Source organism: Corvus cornix, chromosome 8 (genome assembly GCF_000738735.6).
Source record: "Corvus cornix cornix isolate S_Up_H32 chromosome 8, ASM73873v5, whole genome shotgun sequence".
Lineage (NCBI taxonomy): Eukaryota > Metazoa > Chordata > Aves > Passeriformes > Corvidae > Corvus > Corvus cornix.
The window spans coordinates 6,204,348-6,224,631 of record NC_046338.1 but is presented as its reverse complement, the minus strand read 5'-3'; the positions used below and the strand labels follow the sequence as shown (position 1 = coordinate 6,224,631).

Sequence of the window (20,284 nt, the reverse complement as noted above, 5' to 3'; positions counted from 1 at the left end):
AAGGCTAATTTCAGTATAAAGCTTCAGCAGAGTGAAGAAAATTTTTTTAACCTGATTTCTAGTCTGAAATTGCTTGCTTGTGGTGTACAGCAGACTTCATTTGATGAACATTGGGCTCCTTTTTGCCAAAGTTCGCAGAGAAGGCCATGCCCAGCCTTTTCATGCCCCCAAGGAAGAACACAGAACGCCCCATCTCCCAGCAGGATCAGTTTATTTCTGTTTGTACTGTGTGATTCAAAACAACAAATGAACAAAAAAATTGTTCGCTGCAGTAATTTCTACTCATGTCTTTACTGCACTGGAGATTCATCCATAAGAAAGGTGGTATCCCAAATAAAGACAGGAATTCAGGTTCTTGTTACCTTGCCCATTTGGTTCAGCAAAACCCTTTGGTGTTCCCAGGGAAGCACATTCGCCGACTTCACTTAACTGCAGCCGTTCGTAAGGAGACAAAGTGAGTTTAGTCCTGTACACTTGCAGGAGAGGCACTAAATGCCCTCTGCTTCCCAAGTTACTCTGCTGCACCCACTGCCTCTCGGAGAGGTCTCCATTCGGGGATCAAAGGGCGAGCTAAAGAGTCTAGAAAGACAACTAAAATATTTCTGTAGTCATTTATAGTCTGAGCAAGAGGCTGTTTTTTTTTTTTTTGGAGCTTATCTAGGTATTACAGTTACCTCTGTAGTTACACCCTAATGACTGCCAAGGTAACAAGACTAGATGTCTAGACTAAATGTCATAAATTAAACGTAAAGAACTCACAGGTTTTCTTGATAGCTGTTCTGCTGGGGCTGTGTGTATTTTTTTTTTACCTCCAAAAAAGCTCACTGTTACTTCCTTCTGGTGTTTTGTCATGACTGCAGTTTGTCTGTGTATGTATAAACTGACAAAACTTATTTTAGTGAGCGTGTAGGTTGCAGCAGGACATGGTTATTCCACCCTAAACATTAACGCAGGAGAATACAGTGAGTACAAGTGTTTCTTTATATTTTCATAAAGCCTGAGTGTGTTGGTAGCTTAATGTTAGTGACATTGGGCTCTCATTTCTGACTCAGGGGAAGCATCAAAAGTAGCGTGAACCTCACCTAGAGTGGTGGAGTTACACTTCAGTGCAGGACCTGAGCTGTATCCTTGTATGTGTGTGTAAATGTTCTTGGTAAATTAGTAATTTGCACAGATAAACTTTGTATTTCCATGAGATTTTCTCAACTCCACCTGTAAAACTGCCTCCTGAGTATCACTGTATTTAGCGTTCAGGGTTTCTGGCATTCTGCACACAACCTGAAAGATGGGTTGTTGTGTGTGGATGAGCTGAGGCTGGACATCTCCAGGCTTTGCAGCTGCCTTCATGCGAGTGTGTCAGGGTGAAATGGGGCTTTGTCTTCCAACCAGTCAGTCCATATTCAGAAAAATGACCTCTCTGTTTTCATGTCCCTCCTCTCAAACAGTTTTCTGTTCTTCTGAGATTTTGTGGCAGCCTGAGCCATAATTCAGGCAAGTACTTAAGTAGGTGCTCAAGTGCCATGTCCCTGGTAGTGTTTGAAATCCTTACTGAGTGTGCTACCGGGGCAGTAGTGGGGACATTGGTAGATTTTACTGATCCGTGCAGACAGCAGGATGAATCCATTGTGGGAACTTCAAGTTTTCCTTCAGAAAGGCAGTTTCAATGTAAACAAAGCCCTGTCTTCCATGACAGTGAGTGTAAGCAGGGGAATGGCCTGCAAAAATAGAGGTTTTTCTTCATCCCATTGGAACAATGTGAACAAGATGAAATGGGAGAGGCTGGGTTGGGCTCTGTGCTGCCCATCTCCCCCCTCACCCTTGCAAAACCTTGGAACTGCTTCACTTCCCCCTTCAAACCACCTACTCCGAAAGCACCTGTGCTGAAACGAACATGGGTATTTTTGGTGTGAAACCAGCACAGGCAAGATCCAAAGATGAGTATAAAAAACCCCACTACACCATAGATTGAGAAGGCTGATTAGCCAGGTATTTGCATGTACAGTTAGTGGTGGATGTTGTACCTTATTTATCTGTGAAGCTGAATATTTGCAATTTGTCCTGCTTGCACCAGCAACTGGCTGCGCGTTTCATACATAGCAGTGAAATGAACCCATGTTGTCTGGTAACACATTATAGAGATGACCAGGTGCCCATTGAACTGTCTCTGTGCATTTAAAACTTTAAAATAGTACAAAAAATGTGTTCTGGAAATATTTCACTTGTATAACCACCTCCTGAGAGAGCTATTTATGATTTCTCTACCTGTTCTTGGCACAGGCCTTTTTTCTGTTAGAAGAGGTTTGACAGTTGCATGAGATCACACTTGGATTTGTGCCCTGCGAGCTGAAAACGCAGAGTCACTGCTTGCGAGGACAAGACTTAACTGGAAAAAATAGAAACATTGCCCTTGTGTTCACTGCTAATACTGCATCAAGAAGTGGAGCTCTGTCAAGCTTTTGTGTGCCTTGATATTCATGCAGTCATTACTTGCTTAAAAATGGAGAACTGCTTGAAAAAATAACCCCCAACCAAGAGATTTAGAAATATTCATGTAATGCCTGGGACGTTCCTTTAAGATTAATAAATGACTGGCTGAGATGAGCTGATAGCCTGACTCGGTGCCTCTGGCTATTTACAGCTGCTTCTTATTAACTCAGAGATGAAATAATTAATGTTATTATCAAATGACGCTAAACAAATAGGTCACATTTTTTGTGTGTGCTCATTCTCCCTGAAGTGGGCAATGGCAGCAAGTGGGCGCCTGGAGAAGTGTCAGTGTCCGCACTACAGAGCGCCCCGGGCTGCACTGGAACCTCTTGTGCACAGCCCAGCGTTTCAGGGTGCTGCTGGCAGCCCCGATTCAAACTCCAGTTCCAGCCTCAAGATGTGAATGAAATCACAGAAAACCCCAGTCAGTTTCCCAGGATTTGGTGGAGAAGAGGAGCTGTTGGCTGGGTGGTTGGTAAGGACACCCTCACCAAGCCCTCTCACCAGTGACACTGGGACAGCAGCGCACAGAGACTTGGACTGTGTTTGAGGTGCACAGCAGGTGTGTGTGAGGCTTCATCTGTCTGTGGCTTTCCAGCAGGCTGATGCAGAAACATGCTTTAAAAAAAGCTGTGGTTATGCTGTTGCAAAATGCAGCATTGATGTACCCTTTAACTGCCCCCAGGAAGCCTTCTAGCTGCCTGTGCACAGTCTCTTGCTGCACTGCCTGGGTTGAGGCTTCGTCACACACCTGGATCTCAGGGGTATCCACTCTGCATTAGAAATTCAGATGCCAATAAGAAAATAAAAAGGCCTGTGGAGATGAGTGTACCATCAAACTGCCAAGGTGTGGCAGCTTTCAACTTGAGCAGGCATTCATAATTGAGGATGGCTTTGTTAGAAAGGCAATTAAAATATTTCAAATTGAGTACAAAGTTACGATGCAGTGAAGTATAGCACAGATTCCTGGCTTTTGGAAGAAACCCTGCTGTCATGGGCTGCCTCACTGACACAGTCTCCCAGCAGGCGCCCCACACCAGCAGTCTCTCTGCTGCAGGTTTTCCTGCTCTGTGGTTACACACACCCAGCTCATCACCAGCCCCATCTGCTTTTTGAAGCTCTTCTGCAGTAGCATGTGAACTGCTGCCTCTTTTCTCCTCCAAGTTATTTATCCTTGGTAGAGCAATCTGTTTTCTCTCCTTTCTTTATGCTGTGGCAGAGCTTTGTACTGCATGAGAGTCCCGCTCTCCTGAGTCCCTGTTTGCTGTGAGGCGTGGTGGAAAATTCTTCCATCAGGTGTGGCAGAGGTTTGCAGTGTGTGAGTCCTGTTCTGCAGAGGCCCTGTTTGCTGCCTGTCCTGATGGAAAAATGTTCATCAGGCTTCTGCTTGGCTTCCCTTGCTGGGGGAGCCCACTGCTGGCCCATCTTCCCAGGCTCTGGCACAGCTTGGCCTTATGAGCTGGGCCCCGGTAAGGGGAAGGTCCCTGCCAAGGTTTGCAGAAGCCCTCTCCTATGTTGCCTTTTCTGTGTATTTTGGTGAGGTAACAGACTGTATCTCTATAAAAAGAACAACTGTGTCCTCTTTCACACCTCTTTTTGCTGCTTGCTTACAACGGGGTGGCTACAAAAAAGCAGTTTGTGTCATGGCCCAGGATAGTGCATGAAGGGCAGATGATCTGAGGGAGCTGCTGCTGCTGCTGCTGTGCCTGTTTGTTTTCATTACCTGTGTTACCTCTTCTCTGAATTTGAATTGACACCTCACAGAGACCTTATATAAGGGTGATGTTCTCAGTCTAGCTGGGACTGTTGTGTCTATTTAAGTCCTGTTTTAGGAACCTGATGTAGGAGGACCTATGTTCCTTGATAGGACGCTTTTGGATGTCTATGGAAAAGAGCTTTAGGCAGGGCTGTTAAACTGCATTCTGGAGAGTGCTCTTTGCCCAAGGAGGGTGCTTGTCATGTGTTGAACAGTAACGCTCGGCCTAGAGATGAGATCATTCGTCACTTGATTTTTCTGATCCTTTGATATCCTACTCACTCTTTTGCTAAAATACTTTCCTAGTTCTGCATAATATTTCTCTACTATGTGTTATGATGTTCTCATTAGTTCAAACTAGCAAACTTAAATACACACATATACATGTCTATTTACACACTGAAGTACAGCCTGTATTTATACCTCAGCAGTCCTCCCCTGATGGATTGACTGCTCGTGCCTTCAGTTTATGTGCATTTTCATGTTTACTCCCTGGCTTGGACCCCTGTCCCCAGTCTGTCCTCTTGGCTAATTAGAGCTGATTCCATAATTTTGCTACATTGTTTCTGAAGTACTCAGAAGGACTGTTTTGTTCTTAGAATTGCCATCGAGCTGACCTAATTCTTGCCAGAATATACATTTTAGCACTCTTGCTATTTTTTAAGTATTTGGAGTCAGGTTTTCACAATTGGCTTGAGTCCCAACAGGGGCACTCCTCCCATTTTCCTTTTGCATGCCTGTTCCCAACTTTCCCAGCAGCTGTAGAGATCATACTGTCAATGGCAATGGCTTGTTTGGTTTCCATGAGTGGAAGAGTCAGTCAGAGCAGTGTCCTTGGAGCCATTGCAAGGGAAGTGGCAGGACCCACAGTCCTGAGGCAGTGCTGTTGTAGACCAGCTGGAGTCAGCTGTGCCCTAATCCCCAAATTCCCTGAAATGGCACCATAAGCAGGGACTGCGTGTGCTTACTCAGTTGCACTGAGTCTGTGGGTTCAGTAGCTGTTCAGGGCACAATGTGCACTGCTGTTCACCCTTAGTGCCTTACACTGCCCAGCTGAAGTCCCCTCTATCCCTGTATCCTTCCCCGGGAATGCCTGTCCAGTGATCCATACCCAGCCCTTCATACAGAGGACTAGCACGCACTTGTCAGAGTGATGCAATGCTTTGGGAGCTTTGGGCCTGGAGGTTTGGGCCAGGCTCATGTCTCGGGTGGCAGAAGCACGAGTGAGCTTTTTGTACCCAGAGGTGAGTCAGAGCCTCGGGGTGGTTTGGGGTGTGCATGGGGACAGTGTCTGGAACAGATCCCATGTGTCTGACATCAGGGAGCGGGGCAGGGTGTGAGCAAAGCGTGTTTGCTGCTACACACAGGGCCTGGCTCAGCGAGAGTCATGGCTGCCTGCAGACTCTGTGTGTTCCCCAGGATGATCAATACTACCATTTTTTAGCTGTTGCCCCTTCGATTTATACTGTAAACAAGTTGCACTGACTGATATTTACCCTTTCCAGAAAGCAAATGTGTCTAAAGGAAGTGTGAACGATTCCCCGATGTCTGTGTGGACTGCTCGTGTTCTGTCAGCTTTTCCATCATAGCTTCCCCTGTCTCTTGTACTTGAATGCAGCCTCCAAAAACCATGTTAACTCCATTCCTTTGTTTGGGGTGTTCTTTTGTGGTTTTGCTTCCTGCTACCCAGCAGTTCCACAGCAGTACGTGGGTGGCACACCGTAGGTTCACTTTACCTTTCAGCCGAGGAGTCAGTCGGAGATACTTGTTTTCAGCCTTTTCCACCTCAGAACTGTTTTCTTTTCCCCAAAATTTCAGGTTTTTATTTGCTGTTAAATCAACTTCTCAGTTTTCCAGCGGCCATCTCACGTGAAGCATAAGTGCTGTGTTTAATGTAGCCGTAGCTCTGTAATAACTGTCTGCTCTTGTCAGGCCTGAGGAGGGGTTTCTGCAAAGAACCACTTGGCATAAGTGGGAGAGACCATGTACCAGTAACACACATGTGGGGTTGCTTGTGGGGTAGGATGATCCACATTCATGTGCTGTTCTTCTACCACCAGCTGCAGAATTGATTGTTGGCACCTCCCCAGCTGCTTTGCTTTGTAGTCCCTGGGGTGTACCATTCTCAGGAGGTTGCATTTTGTGCCTGAGTATCCTTAATTTAATGTTCAGGTGCAACTGTTCTTTCCTGGCTTTTCTCACTGCAGCAGCCTGACAGAAAAGCATGAATTTTAATAAATTGTTTATGAATCTTTTCCTTCTCAATATAAAAAAAGCCTATTAAAATAAACATGCTAGGAGCTGTAATAAGAGGGCTTTGTTATCTCTCACAGCTTGTGGCCTGATGCTGTAAGTTGAGCTGTCAGTGAGGCTGTCTGGAGGGACAGAATCAATTCTCTGGTGAGCAATTTAGTGGTCTGGGACATGTTGGTATATCAGTTACTGACTTTCCTGAAAAAATTCACACTCTGATGTTTGGTGGGATCTCTGGAGGAAGGAACAAGAATACCTAAAACTGATACAAGGCTGGTGAACAAGAACTCAGTAAGTGGAACCATCAGTACCCAAGGTTGACGCCCTTGAGTCAGAGAAACCTGCTGTGCAGCCTGGAAATGTAAAAACTGGCTGTGTCAGGAGATTGTGCTTCCAGGGATTAATTACTGCTTTTTAATTACTGCTTTTTCCCTACAACTCCTTCTTGCTAGTCTTTTGTATTTAGGTTTGCCTTGATGGTTAATCAAATTTCAGAGCAGGTGACTCTACAGAGCCGCAGGTGATTTCCATCTGCCAGGTAAGGCTGGGTTTGCTCTGGTCAAGCTGAAAGGGCACTGCCAACTGTTTGTCTCGGCAGTAGGTTGGTAGTCTTTTTGGGTTTGTGTGACAGTGCAGGGACAAAACTTGAAAGGCCTTTTCTCACAGCCCTTGTCACTGTCTAGGAAAGCAGCAGGCAGGATACATCTGCTTTGTATCTCCTCTCTCTCTGCCCCAGCCCTATTTTTGGTAGCAAAGCTGAGCTCAGGGGACAGGTGATATTTTAGAGTCAGCAGCCAGGAGTCACTCACTCTCTTTCATGGTTGCTACTCTTTTCCAACTCCTTGGATACATTTATTTGCCAGTAATTTTAGTGGAACAATTGTGAAGTATGCACAGGACAATTTTACAGTTTTGGTTGCAGTGTGAATGAGGCTGTGCCATCTCTGCAGAACCACCTTGGCTTTCACCAAAAAACACCTCTCTCTGAAGTGTGATCCATGACTCAAAACAGGTGTTGCTTCTTAACTGGAGTCAACAGCTGGAGAAGCACAGCACAGATCCTGCAGGTTCCTCTCCTCTGGTGCAGACTGGTTCCTCACTCTGTTGTTATATTAATTACCAACCATATTTACAGTGCCCAGTTCCTACAATGCCAGATTTCTTAGTAATCTTTCCTTAGGAGCACCATGGTGGGAAGTGTATGGGTACAGGTATCTGATCTGTCTGTCCCAGATGTCCCCTCCAAAAGGGAGAGGGGAGAGGAGGGGATTTTTCTTTCAGAAAGCTTTAAGTGCTCAGCTGTTGCAGTTATTCATACTGAGTGACTACTTAGCAGCAGAAATACAAAAAAATTGGGTAACAATTTCATTACATGATGTTTTATAGCAACTGCTATTCACCTTTATAAATTGACTGTTCTCTTCTGTATGGCAGAAAAAGGCTTTTATAGTTGGCAGGCTGCTTGTAATATTCTAAGGATTATTAAAGTAAGCTGTAGTTGTCGTATAATGCACGTTATAATGGTGCGTGGTTTTACATTAATGTGTCTTGGGGGAGGATATTATTTCAGAATGTGTATTCACATGTGGATGAAGTTTGAATTTCTTCACCCTGATCAGAATGACATTCACAGAAGAGGTCCCTGGACCATCATCCTAGCAAGTTCCTTATGAGTAATAAAGTGGTGAGAAGAGAAAATGTCATCAAATTCAGCAGGAATTTTTGAAAAAGACCTCAAAGAGCACAATTTTTTTTCTCACCTTCTGACTTTACATTTATAAACTGAGCTTTTTCATATTTAGGTGAGTTATTTGGGCTCTCCGCTCTTCTTAGAGGTGAGAAAGGCAGGGAGCAGCAAGGCTGAGCTGTGTGTAGGGGTGATGAGTGCTGCAATGGGGCTGCTGGGGCTGCAGTGGTGGGGGCTGGTGTGTGTGAACCAGGGCAGCTGCCTTCAGACACCCTGTTCCAGGCAGGACGTTTGCAAGTCAAAGGGGTTTCAGAACAGAGCTGTGGGAACAGCTGGGGAAATGCAAATGGAACTGTTATATTTGCATTAATTAATTAGGCAGCAACCGCAAGGAGCGTAAGCGCTACAGCTACTGGCATTTAAAAAGTGTAAAAAAGATGTAGGATAAACATAGTTAGGGAGGTGTTTGTCTCCTCTGTCAGACTGAATTAACAGATACACTGTTGATCTGGTGATAAAATGCAAATTAATATCCCAGGGTGAAACACAGAGAGCATTGGATTAGGTGAGGAGGAAAATTCAGAGATGGAAAGGGGGCAAAGCAATCAGTAGAGGACAGCAGGTGGCTGTAGACAGGATGTCAGGGACAGCAGTGAGGCTTTAACCTCTGGAACTATTCGATGTTAGGAATTATTCATCTCACCTTTGACCATCCTGAAAGGATAATTGGGGCATGTTGGTGCAATTATAAAAGCAACAAACAAGCAAAAGCCCTGATAACATACTGGTGATATGTGGTATAGAGGGATCTTAAAATAATCTTTATCCAGGGATTAAGAGTTTCTGATCTACCACTGACCTGTTTTCAGAGTATTACAAATTCATGGTACTTGCAAATACAAGACAAAAAGGTTGTAAAACAAGAGAAAAGCAGATTTGCAGCAGCATAAGTAACTAAAGTAAGTTCCCCTGATGAGGAAACTTCAAACTAAAAACCATGCTTGGTGAAACCTCCTTTTTCTAGTCAAGAATCCAAAGTGTGCTTTGAAATCTGTGTGTAGAAAGTTTCTGGGCCTTTTAGGCCATGTGTGAAAATGTTTATTTTCATTAGGAGTGAGAAATGCAGACCTCCGGATGCCCTCTATGATTTTTTTCCCCCCAAAGGGGGAGGAGCTGGGGTTAGATGGAGACACAAACCCTGCTGTAGTCCTTGAGTCTGAATTAATGCTGCTGTTTTTAAGGGCTGAATAAACATTGGGAGTGAATGATTTCTGCGCACAGAAAGTCAGGGAAACTTCTGCTGATACCACTAACTTTGTGAACAGAGAAAGTTGTGTATCTCCAGGATTATGGCCATCTGAGGTGTTTCATCATTATTGAATTCTTATGGGAAAAAAAATAATTGACTAAAGCAAATTAAGTGCCAGAAAGTGATTTTTATTTCATTGCCTGACAGTAATATGTGGATTTGATTATTTGTTTTGGCCCTTTTTAGGGGCTTTTGCACATAGTAATAGAGTTAGCGTGAAATTTCATCTTAGTTTGAAGTGCCTTACATCTTTGTCAAATGATAAATAACACAGACTTTGGCTAGAAGTTCAGTATTTTGTAATTTTGTCTGCAAAAACATTTTCCATGGTCGATAAGAGAAATGTGAGACACCAGAGCAATAAATTCATGCTCGTCTTTGGAGTAAAATAATAATTACTTGGGTAATACAATCTTTTTTATATACACACAAGTCAGGGGGCCCCTGGCTACAAATGTGAGCTGAGTGCAGTCTTGAGTCATTACCCCTGAACACCCACCCTGGAGCGAGCAGGACCTTGGTCAGTGAAAGCAGGTTTTATAAACTGTGAAGGATTTGCAAAGGGGTGATAAACCCACACAGGGAGGGCTGCACTCCGTCCTAAAAGGTAGCTTGGAATTATTGTTGGGTGAGCTTAACTCCCAAAACTGCTGCAGATATTGGGTAGTGGAGAAACCCAGGGCTGCAGCTGCCACGTGGCTACGAGCGGGGCCAGCTGGGTGTGTGCCCAAGGGGCTGCCAGGGGGGCAGGAGCCCTGCTCCACTCAGGGTCTTTTGAAGGACCTGGGGATGTCACTTCGCAGTCGGAGAAGTCTGGGCTCTCAGATTCTCATTAATAAAGAGTTTTAAATAGTTCTAAAATCATACAGGTATGAACACCTTTTTTTTTCACCTGTTGGAGGGGAGAGGGCTGGTTTGAAAGCGTCAGTGTCAATGTACCCTATAGTGTGACACTGCAACGTGTGTGGCTGTGTTCTTCATTTCCGTGGTATATTCATGTACAGGGCTCCGTTTGGGCAGGCTTTTAATAGCAGTGGGGGGGGAGATCAAAGTGCCACCAAGGCAGCGTGTTCAGTGCCTGGGTATCGAGTGGTCTCTGTGGTTTATTTACAGTAATTTGTTATGCATTTTTCACAACGGCCACACCAACCCCAGTTCTCTGCATTCACGAGCGTGAGGACGTCGTGGTTCATGAAAGACACCACCATTTTCACCCAGTTACTCCTCTGACAAGAGGTTCTTGTCTAGAATGTGAAATTGTAGAAGCCCCCAGCTGGTGACTATAAATTCCTGCCTTAATGGGCTGTGTCAGACACGTCGGGGGGGTGGCTGTGCCGGGAGGGAACCTGAGACGGGATGCCAAAGGGAGGAGTTTCCATCCAGCGCTGGCAGTCGGGAAAGCATTGGTGTGTTTGGCACGAGAAGGGAGCCGGGGGTCCCTCCAGCCCCTCTGCAGGGAAGGTGACACCCAGGGGAGAGGGGCACTGCAATAACGCACAAGTGGCTTCCCCAGCTACAGGGTCCCTCAGTGGTCACACACAAGTGCCTGTAAAAGATTAGAACAACAGAATGAAGTTTCATTCTTGTCTGGCCTATCACAGGTTTAAAAGTTGTGTTAATTTCCTGTCCAAAACTTAACCAAGGCAGTTGTTGGTTGGGCAGTGTGTTACTGTTGCTCACTTCAGAGTTGTCCAGATGTGACTGTTCTAACTCACAGCAGATTCTTACTTAATGGTTTCCTTTTGCTGTATCATTTTTGCTGAGATGATCAGTTTGCTGTTCTTCTGTTACAGATATTCACTGTCAGTTTTCATTGCTACTTTCAGACATTTTGAGGATTTCTTGGATCTTTTGTCCTCCTGTTTTTGCCTTTCATCAAATTTCTGCATTATCACTTGGAGCTGTGGCTTAGGCCAGGGCAGCTGTATTAAGTACAGTTTCCTCCCCTCCTCCTGCCCATGTAGGCACCAACCTGTGCTGTGCCTGTGATTTGTTGTACTGTTCCTCTTTTTTCCTAGATGTGAAGGAGGATCTCTCTCCTGAGAGAGTGTTCTCTACGTCTGTGTAACAAGTAAAGGAGGTAGCAGTAGTGTCTTCTGCTATTGCTTTAATAACCTGTTCAAAGAAGTACAGCAAAGCCCTGAGAAAAAAAAGTTACTGATAGTTTGTGGTGTTAAGTTCTTGAAACATAAAACCAGGACCAGGCTCTGCTTTGAGCTGAAGTGTTCAGTGCAGAGGGTCTGCAGCATTTGTCAGGGGAAAATGCTTTATTTTGCTGGCACCACAGGCTGCACTTTTGGAATACTGTTATATCTGACAGGCCAGTCCTAGGTTCAGCCAGTGCTTTTCTCTCTTCAGATGATGATTAGAGAATACTTTAGATAATTTAAAACACTAAAAGGCAGCTGATCCAAAAGAATTCTGTGATTTTGTGAAATATAGTTCAGAGTAGTCAGGAAATTAATCACTTGGAGAACCCCTGGCGTTCTGTCTTTTGAACCTTCTCATAATTCCTCTGAGTTCTGCCAGGAAATCAGAGGGGGAAATCCTCATGTAGCTAAATTAAGAGATGACTGTGAATTTTACCCCACAGCTGAATTGCCAGTGGCAGGCACTGTGTTCAATGAAGAATTGCCAGGCAGACTTGTATCTGTAATTAGCATTTCTCACAAGCAAGGGCTTCTGCTGCTGGGTGGCACCAGCAAGAGGGTGCTCACTCCTGGGACAGCTTTCTCCTGGCCTTCCAGGAGTCCTGGCTGGCTGTCCACTTGCTGTGATTCCTGGCAGTGAAAGGAGAAGGGCTTTATTGGGTTTGACAAATGCAATGTTACATGTGGGAGGTGACCTGTGCGCCTCAGCTGCACACACCTGCCCTCGGCTGGCTCAGCTTGTACCAGTGTCCTCTGAAACAGCAAATTTGGCATTTGCCAAACAGATGATTCGGTGCATTGTGTATCTGATGCAGCAGGTTTATTTTCAGACACATCTATATGTTGATTGTTTTTCTGCTGTTTAAGAAGAACCATTAAAATGGGCCTCTTGCAAGAAATTGCCTCCCTGTTAACAGCAGATTTATGGCTACTGGCCAATACTGTCCTAATAGTGTATCCTGTTCAAAATTGGTATTTATGTACCAAAAAATGCTTTAAAAGCAAGTAAATGAAATACCATGTTAATATAAATGTTAGTGAAAATATCTGATCTAAAGTTCATTAATATTTAAAAGAAGCTTCTGAGAATGTGGTCGAGGAAGGACTACACAATAGCTGTATGTTGCCTATATTTTTTTTGAAAATATATACCTCAAACATATCAATAGTTGAATCCAGCTTGGGAGAACTTGTAAAGTCATATTAGTATATGAGAAGAAACATAAAACTTGGGTTACTTACTTAAGCTGTTGTCTGTATTATCCAGGTGACACTCTTTTAACACATGAGAATTAAATCTACAGTTCTGGATTTAAGCTTGTGTGGCCCAAACAGTTCACATAAATTTTAGTTACTACAGAATAAGTAAAACCTTCCTCTCTAAAAATTTTGGGAGTAGGCAGCGTCCTCATCTTGCCAAAGAATTCTTCCTAAATGTAAAAAAAAAAAAGAAAAAAATCATAGAATCTACTTTCAGTTGCAGATACTGGGGGCTCTTCCTCAGTCCTTACACTGCTCAGTTCTGTACCTTAGCACTTTCCTAGGTGCCCGTAAGGTTTATTTGCCTGCTGGCATGTGGAGTTTCTTGTCCATGTGTCTCCTGTATGAACAATTCCTGGAGATCAAAAGCTTTTGCAGAGAACCACCACGAACAGCTCCTTGCTCAAATACTGCCCTCAGTTCTTATTCTCAGTATAATTATAGCCCCAAAATTGCAAAGTAGGAGTGGGAGTTCGTACAAATATTTGTAGGACTGTGAATTGTACTGTGCTGTGGAAGGCTAGGAAAGCCTCAGAGGTGTTTTTTAATGGAAATATTTTGATTTTAGGAGCAGGTGCCTGTTCCTGTGTATCACCCCACGCCGAGCCAGACTCGCCTGGCCACGCAGCTGACGGAAGAGGAGCAGATCCGGATAGCGCAGCGGATCGGCCTCATCCAGCACCTTCCCAAAGGAGTCTATGACCCCGGCAGAGACGGCTCCGAGAAGAAGATCCGAGAGTAAGTCCCAGGGACTGAATGGAAGGGATGTGGCTGTTGCCTTGGTTTGTGATGCTGCCCTGGGATACCTGACCTTGTCATCCTGGGTTTGCCTTATTTTCAGGGACTGTAATTTCATGTAGTTTTCTAAAAGAAAATAAAGCCCTGCAGAAGGCTGATGTGGTGAGTGCCATCCCTGCCCAGGGTAGGGGGTTGGAACTCCACGGGTTCTAAGGTCGCTTCCAACCCAAACCACTCTATGACTCTGAGGCTCTTTCCTTTATCTTATGCAAGGATACCCCTCACAGTATCTACAAATACTAAAAGCATCCAGAAATAGATATTACTGTTTTTCATTTCCAGTTTGGTAACAGCAGCTTAAATATTTTATTTTTCCCCCCCAGATGTGTCATTTGTATGATGGACTTTGTTTATGGGGACCCTATCCGATTTCTGCCGTGCATGCACATTTACCACCTGGACTGTATAGATGACTGGTTGATGAGATCCTTTACCTGTCCATCCTGCATGGAGCCAGTGGATGCAGCACTGCTTTCATCATATGAGACTAACTGAGCCAGGGTTTCTCTACTGAACCTTCAAGGAGACCATCCACTTCAATGGGTTTGATCCTTTTGTCATTCAGCCCAAAGAGCCAGGAATTAGGAATTAAGATCATGCACAAAGTATACATTTCCTAATAAATAAATAAAAAAATATTCCTGAATGGCTGCAAATATTGGAAAACATAGTATTTTAGAGACTATAGAAAAGTAGGTTGTTATTTTTAATGTAAAGCCTTGACCCACCATTGTCTTTTAATGTTTGTTCTTACACCCATATATAGGAATTGTGTAAAGTGTTACAGCAACTGTAAATGTTAAAACTGCGTGTATCCAATTTTATTAGCAGTAAGATAAGAGTATTTTTTTTCCTAAATAAAGTAACCAGTTCTGTTCTGATTCTTTTCACAAGTCCTGGCATTTGGGTCAAGGCTTTATTGAAATCTACATTTTATAACACTGGCACAAAGAAATAGTTTTAAGCTTGTTTGCACAGTTCTTTTTCTTTTTTTTTTTTTCCATTGGAGATGGAATTCATTGCCTTAGGTCTTTTTAATAGTGTATTGTTATTGTTGGGCTGGCTCTATGCTTGAAAACCAGTTTATTTATAACCTGTTAAAAGTGCTATATTTTGTTTGCAGTTAGGAATATGCAGACTTCAAAGTGATCTCCTAGCTTGTAAGCAAACTGAGATGCATTATCCCTTTTCTACAAGTGATGCAGATTATGAAGATATGACACAAGTCCTGCAGTGAAACTGTGGTTTTATGGGGTTTTTTTATAACTTCCTTCGGTTTTGATGAAATAACAGTCCTTAAACTTTAATATGTGACCTTTAACTTGATCAGATTTAAAGTGGGCCAGATGAACAATAAATAGTTAAGCTGCCATAACTGAAAAAAAATATATTTGGAACTAATGTAGTGTTAGCATTGCTTATTCTACTTTTTTCTTCCTAAAAATGGTTGTCTTGGATCATAGCAAATGGATACTGCATCTCTCGTTCTTGTAGTTCTTAGGCTATCAGAAGTTAAGAATAAACATACTGTATCTCAGTCTCCTGGATTAAATGTATCTGTTGAGCCCTGCTGGCTGACACATCAGTCCACTGAACAGGAATGAACACAGAGAGGAGAAAAATAGACTTTGTTCTGCACATAAATGCAAAGTTTATATAAACACAGAGTGTCAGGGTAGCAGTGGAGGGGCAAACAGTCCTGCTATAGCCAGAATCACACAATTTCCTGATTTCTGTAGCAAACAGTATGTGCTTGTTATGAGAAGCTCCAGCAAAGAGTGTAGCTGAAAAGACCTTTTTCCACTTAGCATGGTTTTTTTCCCTTTTTTCTTCTCCCCCACTCCCTTAATGTACCTACTGTGACTTCTGTGCATTCAGTGCCACCCTGACACAGTGAGAAGGCCCTGGTCTCGTGAAGTGAAACACAGTCTCAAGCTAACCACAGCAGACAGGGGGATGTTCGTTGATTGTGTTTCAGCTATAGTTTGAGTTCTTGATACAACAAGTTGTGTTTCAAAACCCAGGTCCTTGGAGGACTTAGTGCATTTACAGTAGAGGAGAATTGTAATTCTGTGGGTTATGGATAACTGGTCAGCACAATGGAGAGTCAACATTTGTTTGTTATTCCTGCAGCTGACAGCACCCTGCTCCCTTAGAGAAGAACTCCAAGGAGCAGTCAAAAGGAACTGAAAACACTCTGCAGTTCTCAGTTCACTCAAATGGCCACACATTTATCTGGACACAATGTTTTTGCTGAATTCATACATACCTAATTACATGGATCAAAATCTGGGAAGAGAGACCTGAAGTTGTGCAATATCATTGTTCCTTTTCATCATTCCGTGTGTGTTCCTTTGTGTCCTCCTTTTTGTCTGTTTCAGGGGTTGGGTTCTTTTTTTTTTTTTTTTTTTTTTTTTTTTTGGTAAAACAATGTCCACATTAAGTATTCATTTCTTTATCTTGTTAAAACTGGCAAATGAACAATTTGAAAAAAACGGTGTTGTCATGGTGGTATTAGTCTTTATTTATTGCAAGACTTGATTAAGAAATATTTAAAAGAAGTAGAAAGTGATAGATTACTGAGCTGAATGCTTTCCTAGACAGCTGACACCTGAGCAGCTGAACTTTAACACTGATACTGACTGGGCTAAGGGAAGAAATTACTTTTATTAAAGTACTTGTTAAATAGCAAAAAGATGTGAAGGGGTAAAACTGGAGCTGATGACACAAGAACAGTCCAAAAAAGTTCAAAGTTTAGCTTAAAGACAAATGTGTAAATATAACAAATAAATCAATTATTTTTCAAGTTTTTAGGTACAATACTGTTCTGAGTGATTTCTAATTCAAAGACTAATTGATCTGAATTTAATGCAAAATAATGTATAACCTGAATTTTAGCTACAACTGTGGAACCAGATCTGTGTCTTATTTCTACCATGTATAAGATGAAGATACATTTATCTCCTGTCCTAGAGGTGTCTAACAAATTACTTGCACTTCAAACACGTTAAGACAGTCCAGCACAGCACAGCTGGTTCCAACTGGAGTCTCCTGAAGCTGAGTGAGGGGAAGGAGTTGGCTCTGACTCACCTGGACCTGTTCACCCAACGCCAGGGTGGGCAGGCCCATAGAAAAATGTCTGCAAAGCAGTTTGAAGGAAAAACCAAACAAAAAAGCCTCTTACAGCCACTGTGTGCAAGTACCTGAGTTTGGAGGTGCTTGACAGCCCTCAAGAGCTGTTGCTTTAAAGCATTTTCATAGGGCCCATGCACTGTGATGAAAGCACTGAGTGCAGTGATGTCATTTGTAATTCAGAACTGCAAGTGGCACAGCAGCCCTGGCAGAGACCCAGGGAGGGCTGGGGGATCACCATGCTCCATTTCAGCGGTGCGAGGGACACCGAGTGTGAAAGCCCACACGCAGCAGGTCAGCGCCACCACATCACTGCTGTCCCCTCCACAGCCAGAGCTGCTGCAGAACCAGCAGGGAGGGAGGGCAGCACCTGCATCCAGGAGGCACAGCAAGGATGTGGTTGGGTTCCACTTGCAGATTAGAGTAGGAAATGGATTTTCTCTCATACGTCAGAAGGAAACTCCCACAAACCTGAGGCCAGAGATATAATGATGAGTAAGGAATACTCAGTTTTATACAGACCTTTATGCTTAAAAATTGTTGCATGCTACAGGAGTTACCACTTTAATCATTTCACATCTAAGGATGGTAATCCTTATTACTTGTTGCCAGTTCATTATGTAAATCTGGGGGAGAATCATACATTAACAAACAAACCCAGCCCAGAGCATTTCTTTCTGAGGAATATGAGCCACATAAGGGTTTAAAAGCTCCTACAGTCTTGCAGCTTCCCAGGGCTGAAAGCAATTCTGTGTTTGGAAGGCTGACAGTCTCCCTTTCCAGTGGCAGAAGGGTACATTTCTGGGCTGAGGGATTACGAAATACCTGAACTTACTTCAGTTGCCACAGTTTTAGGACTTCAACATTTCCTGTCCTTGTGCAATCGTGGTAAGGATGAAAATTCTTTTGAGTCAGACTGCCAGTGAAATAAATAACAAGATGGCTGAAACCAAACGTACAGGATCTCTCAGCAGTTAAATCCTGGATTAAAAGGACTCAGGAAAAAAGTGGATGCTGGCTGATTACAAACACAGTTTGTTACAGACGCCACATTTTTATTAAAAACATACATTCTAGTTGACAACCTATAAAACACATGAATAAAAGCTGTTCAGAAGAACCCTTTTTGACTTAATACCCAAAATAAAAATTAGATTCAAGGATTAACTTTTCTTTTTATAGAGCATTTGACTTTGAAGAATATAATTTATGCTAACCATCCTTTGCAGATTATCTTGCATTTAAACCTGTTCTGGGATAAGAGTTTGGGGCTTTGGAATTCTTGGTATGAAATGCAAAGTTAATGCTTTGTGATAAAGAGAGCAGTCTAAACATACTCTGCAAAGTATCTTTTTGATTTAAGCAAAAGGAATAACTGTATTCTCATGCTAGGAACTGATTCATTACACTGACACTTTGCTAAGTAAAAGCTGCAGAGAGGAGTTTATAATGAAGAAATCCTTTGTGCAAAGCCCTTTCTGTGTTCTCACAGCACCGAGGTATTTGCTTACTCAGCAAGAGGGGCCCAGCCACACCGAGCGTGCACAGAGAGCCCCCAGCCCTCCTCTGTCCTCCCAGCTGGAAAACAAGCACCAGAAACTTCAGAAAACTGCTCTTTTCAGCACCAACCCCTACAAAACATTTGTCTTTCTTTCCAAGAAGGCATTTCAAGAGTTCTGCACACAGCAGTAAACAGATTCACCACACACACCACACGGGCCCTGGCTGCCCACACCAAGCACTTTCCCAGCCTCACTTTGCTTCCTCACTGCACTTTTGCCAGGGCTCTCACTGCACCATGACAGACAAACTTCACCTTTTCAGCATCTTTTGCCCATGCTTCTGCCACATTAGCAGGAGCTGCCTGTGTAATCCAGGATTCACGCTGGGGAAGCAGATTGAGGCAGGCAGACAAGGCAAGAATTCAAGGGGGGAAAAGATGAATCGCTCCAGAACTTTTCTGAGCAGGACAGAGCCGTTCCAGGCACTGTCCCACTGAGGCAGAGCTCTGCTACTCCAGAGTGAAAACTGATGCCCTTCAAATCTAGAGCATAAAACTGCATTTTTGTGAGGTTACCCCACTGAAGGGCTCTTGCTAGATTGTCTTTTTGCCTTGGGATTCCTTCTAGAAGGCTGCAAACTGCACAGTCCTGCAGTGTGATCCTGCTGCAAACCATTAGTAAAGGCCTTTAACCTCTGCATTTTCCTCAGCCATCATCAAAGCTTTCTTTTCTTTTCTTTTTAAAGTATCTTGCCTTTTTGAAGTCCTGAATTTAATAATTTGTTCAAGCAGTTCTGATAACTTTTCAAAAAGCTGTGGCTCCAGAACCTGTTACCACTGTGTGTGAGTATACATACATAGATGTTTTATGTATATTTATATATGCATTTCTTTATGTATGTGTGTGTGTGACAGATCAGACAACAGAGCTGTAGCAAAGGCACTATGCATGAAATTCCTGCTGTTCCTTAGAAAAACCAACATTTATTTGCATCAAATAAATGATGAGCCCAGCCAGCATCACAGAATGGAAACCTGAGTCATGTATCCACAAGCCATAAGAATGAAAGGCAAATCAAATTTTTCACAACTGTATCAGTCATTGGAATAATCTCCCCAGGTAATGTTAGATCTCCCAACACTGGACACTTCTAAGATTCAGCTGGACAGGGTGCATGGCCACCTTGTCCAGCCTCCGCTTTTGGCAAGAAAGGTTGGACCACATGATCCTTGAGGTCCCTTCCAACCTGGTATTGTATCTACGACTGAAATATCAAAACTGTAACTGGCACTGATTTTTGCTTCTAAAAACCTCTGCAGCTGCATAACCTTAGTGGTGGTAACAGCAGTGCTGGGTACTGTGCCCAGGTAAGATGACATTGAACGTGAGCCACGTAATTCTAGGATCCTCTGGAGTTAACAGCATTGCTTCACTCCCCAGAATGATTTACTGAACTCCACTGAGATACAGTTCCTATTCTACATCTGCGGAGCATAGACAGCTGCAGGCATCTCACACCAGCACCTTTGCCAAAACATCAGGGAAAGCACCACATTCACAAAGCACCAGCTCACCCTGGGACTGCCCCTGTGACAACTGACACCAAGCACAGCCCCGGGGCTCTGGCACTGCAGACAAACATCCCACACAGCTCCAACACCAAGGATGATGTTCTTACCTTCACACCTGTGTGCAGCAGGATAAAAGGAATGGAAAGAGGAAAACTGTCCAGAGTATTGGGGTTTCTGCGTATCTTCTCTTCCCACCACATCACTGCTGCTCCTATACTTCGCTAAGTATAGAGATATATATATATATATATGTATATATATAAAAAACACAAAATAAACTTTTCTTTGCCTTTTTTTTTTAAATTTTAAAATTTTTTAATTGCCCATAAAAAGAGCATGAAGAGGGCTATGACTGCTCCATTTTGTATTTTCTGTAAAA

The 20,284-nt window shown here is 43.3% G+C and overlaps 2 protein-coding genes across 2 annotated transcripts in view; one reads left to right on the top strand and one right to left on the bottom strand.

Annotated features, from left to right (window-relative positions):
* Positions 1-16,038, top strand: part of RNF11 (ring finger protein 11) — a 31,149-nt gene extending 15,111 nt beyond the window's left edge. The window contains exons 2-3 of the mRNA XM_039556262.1: positions 13,471-13,640; positions 14,024-16,038. Coding sequence (XP_039412196.1) covers positions 13,471-13,640; positions 14,024-14,195 — 342 coding nt within the window. The 3' untranslated portion in view covers positions 14,196-16,038. The remainder of the gene's footprint in view (positions 1-13,470; positions 13,641-14,023) is intronic.
* Positions 16,039-16,080: 42 nt separating this feature from the next.
* Positions 16,081-20,284, bottom strand: part of TTC39A (tetratricopeptide repeat domain 39A) — a 51,672-nt gene continuing 47,468 nt past the window's right edge. The window contains exon 19 of the transcript XR_005602516.1: positions 16,081-20,126. The gene's annotated coding sequence lies outside the window, so the exon portion shown is untranslated. The remainder of the gene's footprint in view (positions 20,127-20,284) is intronic.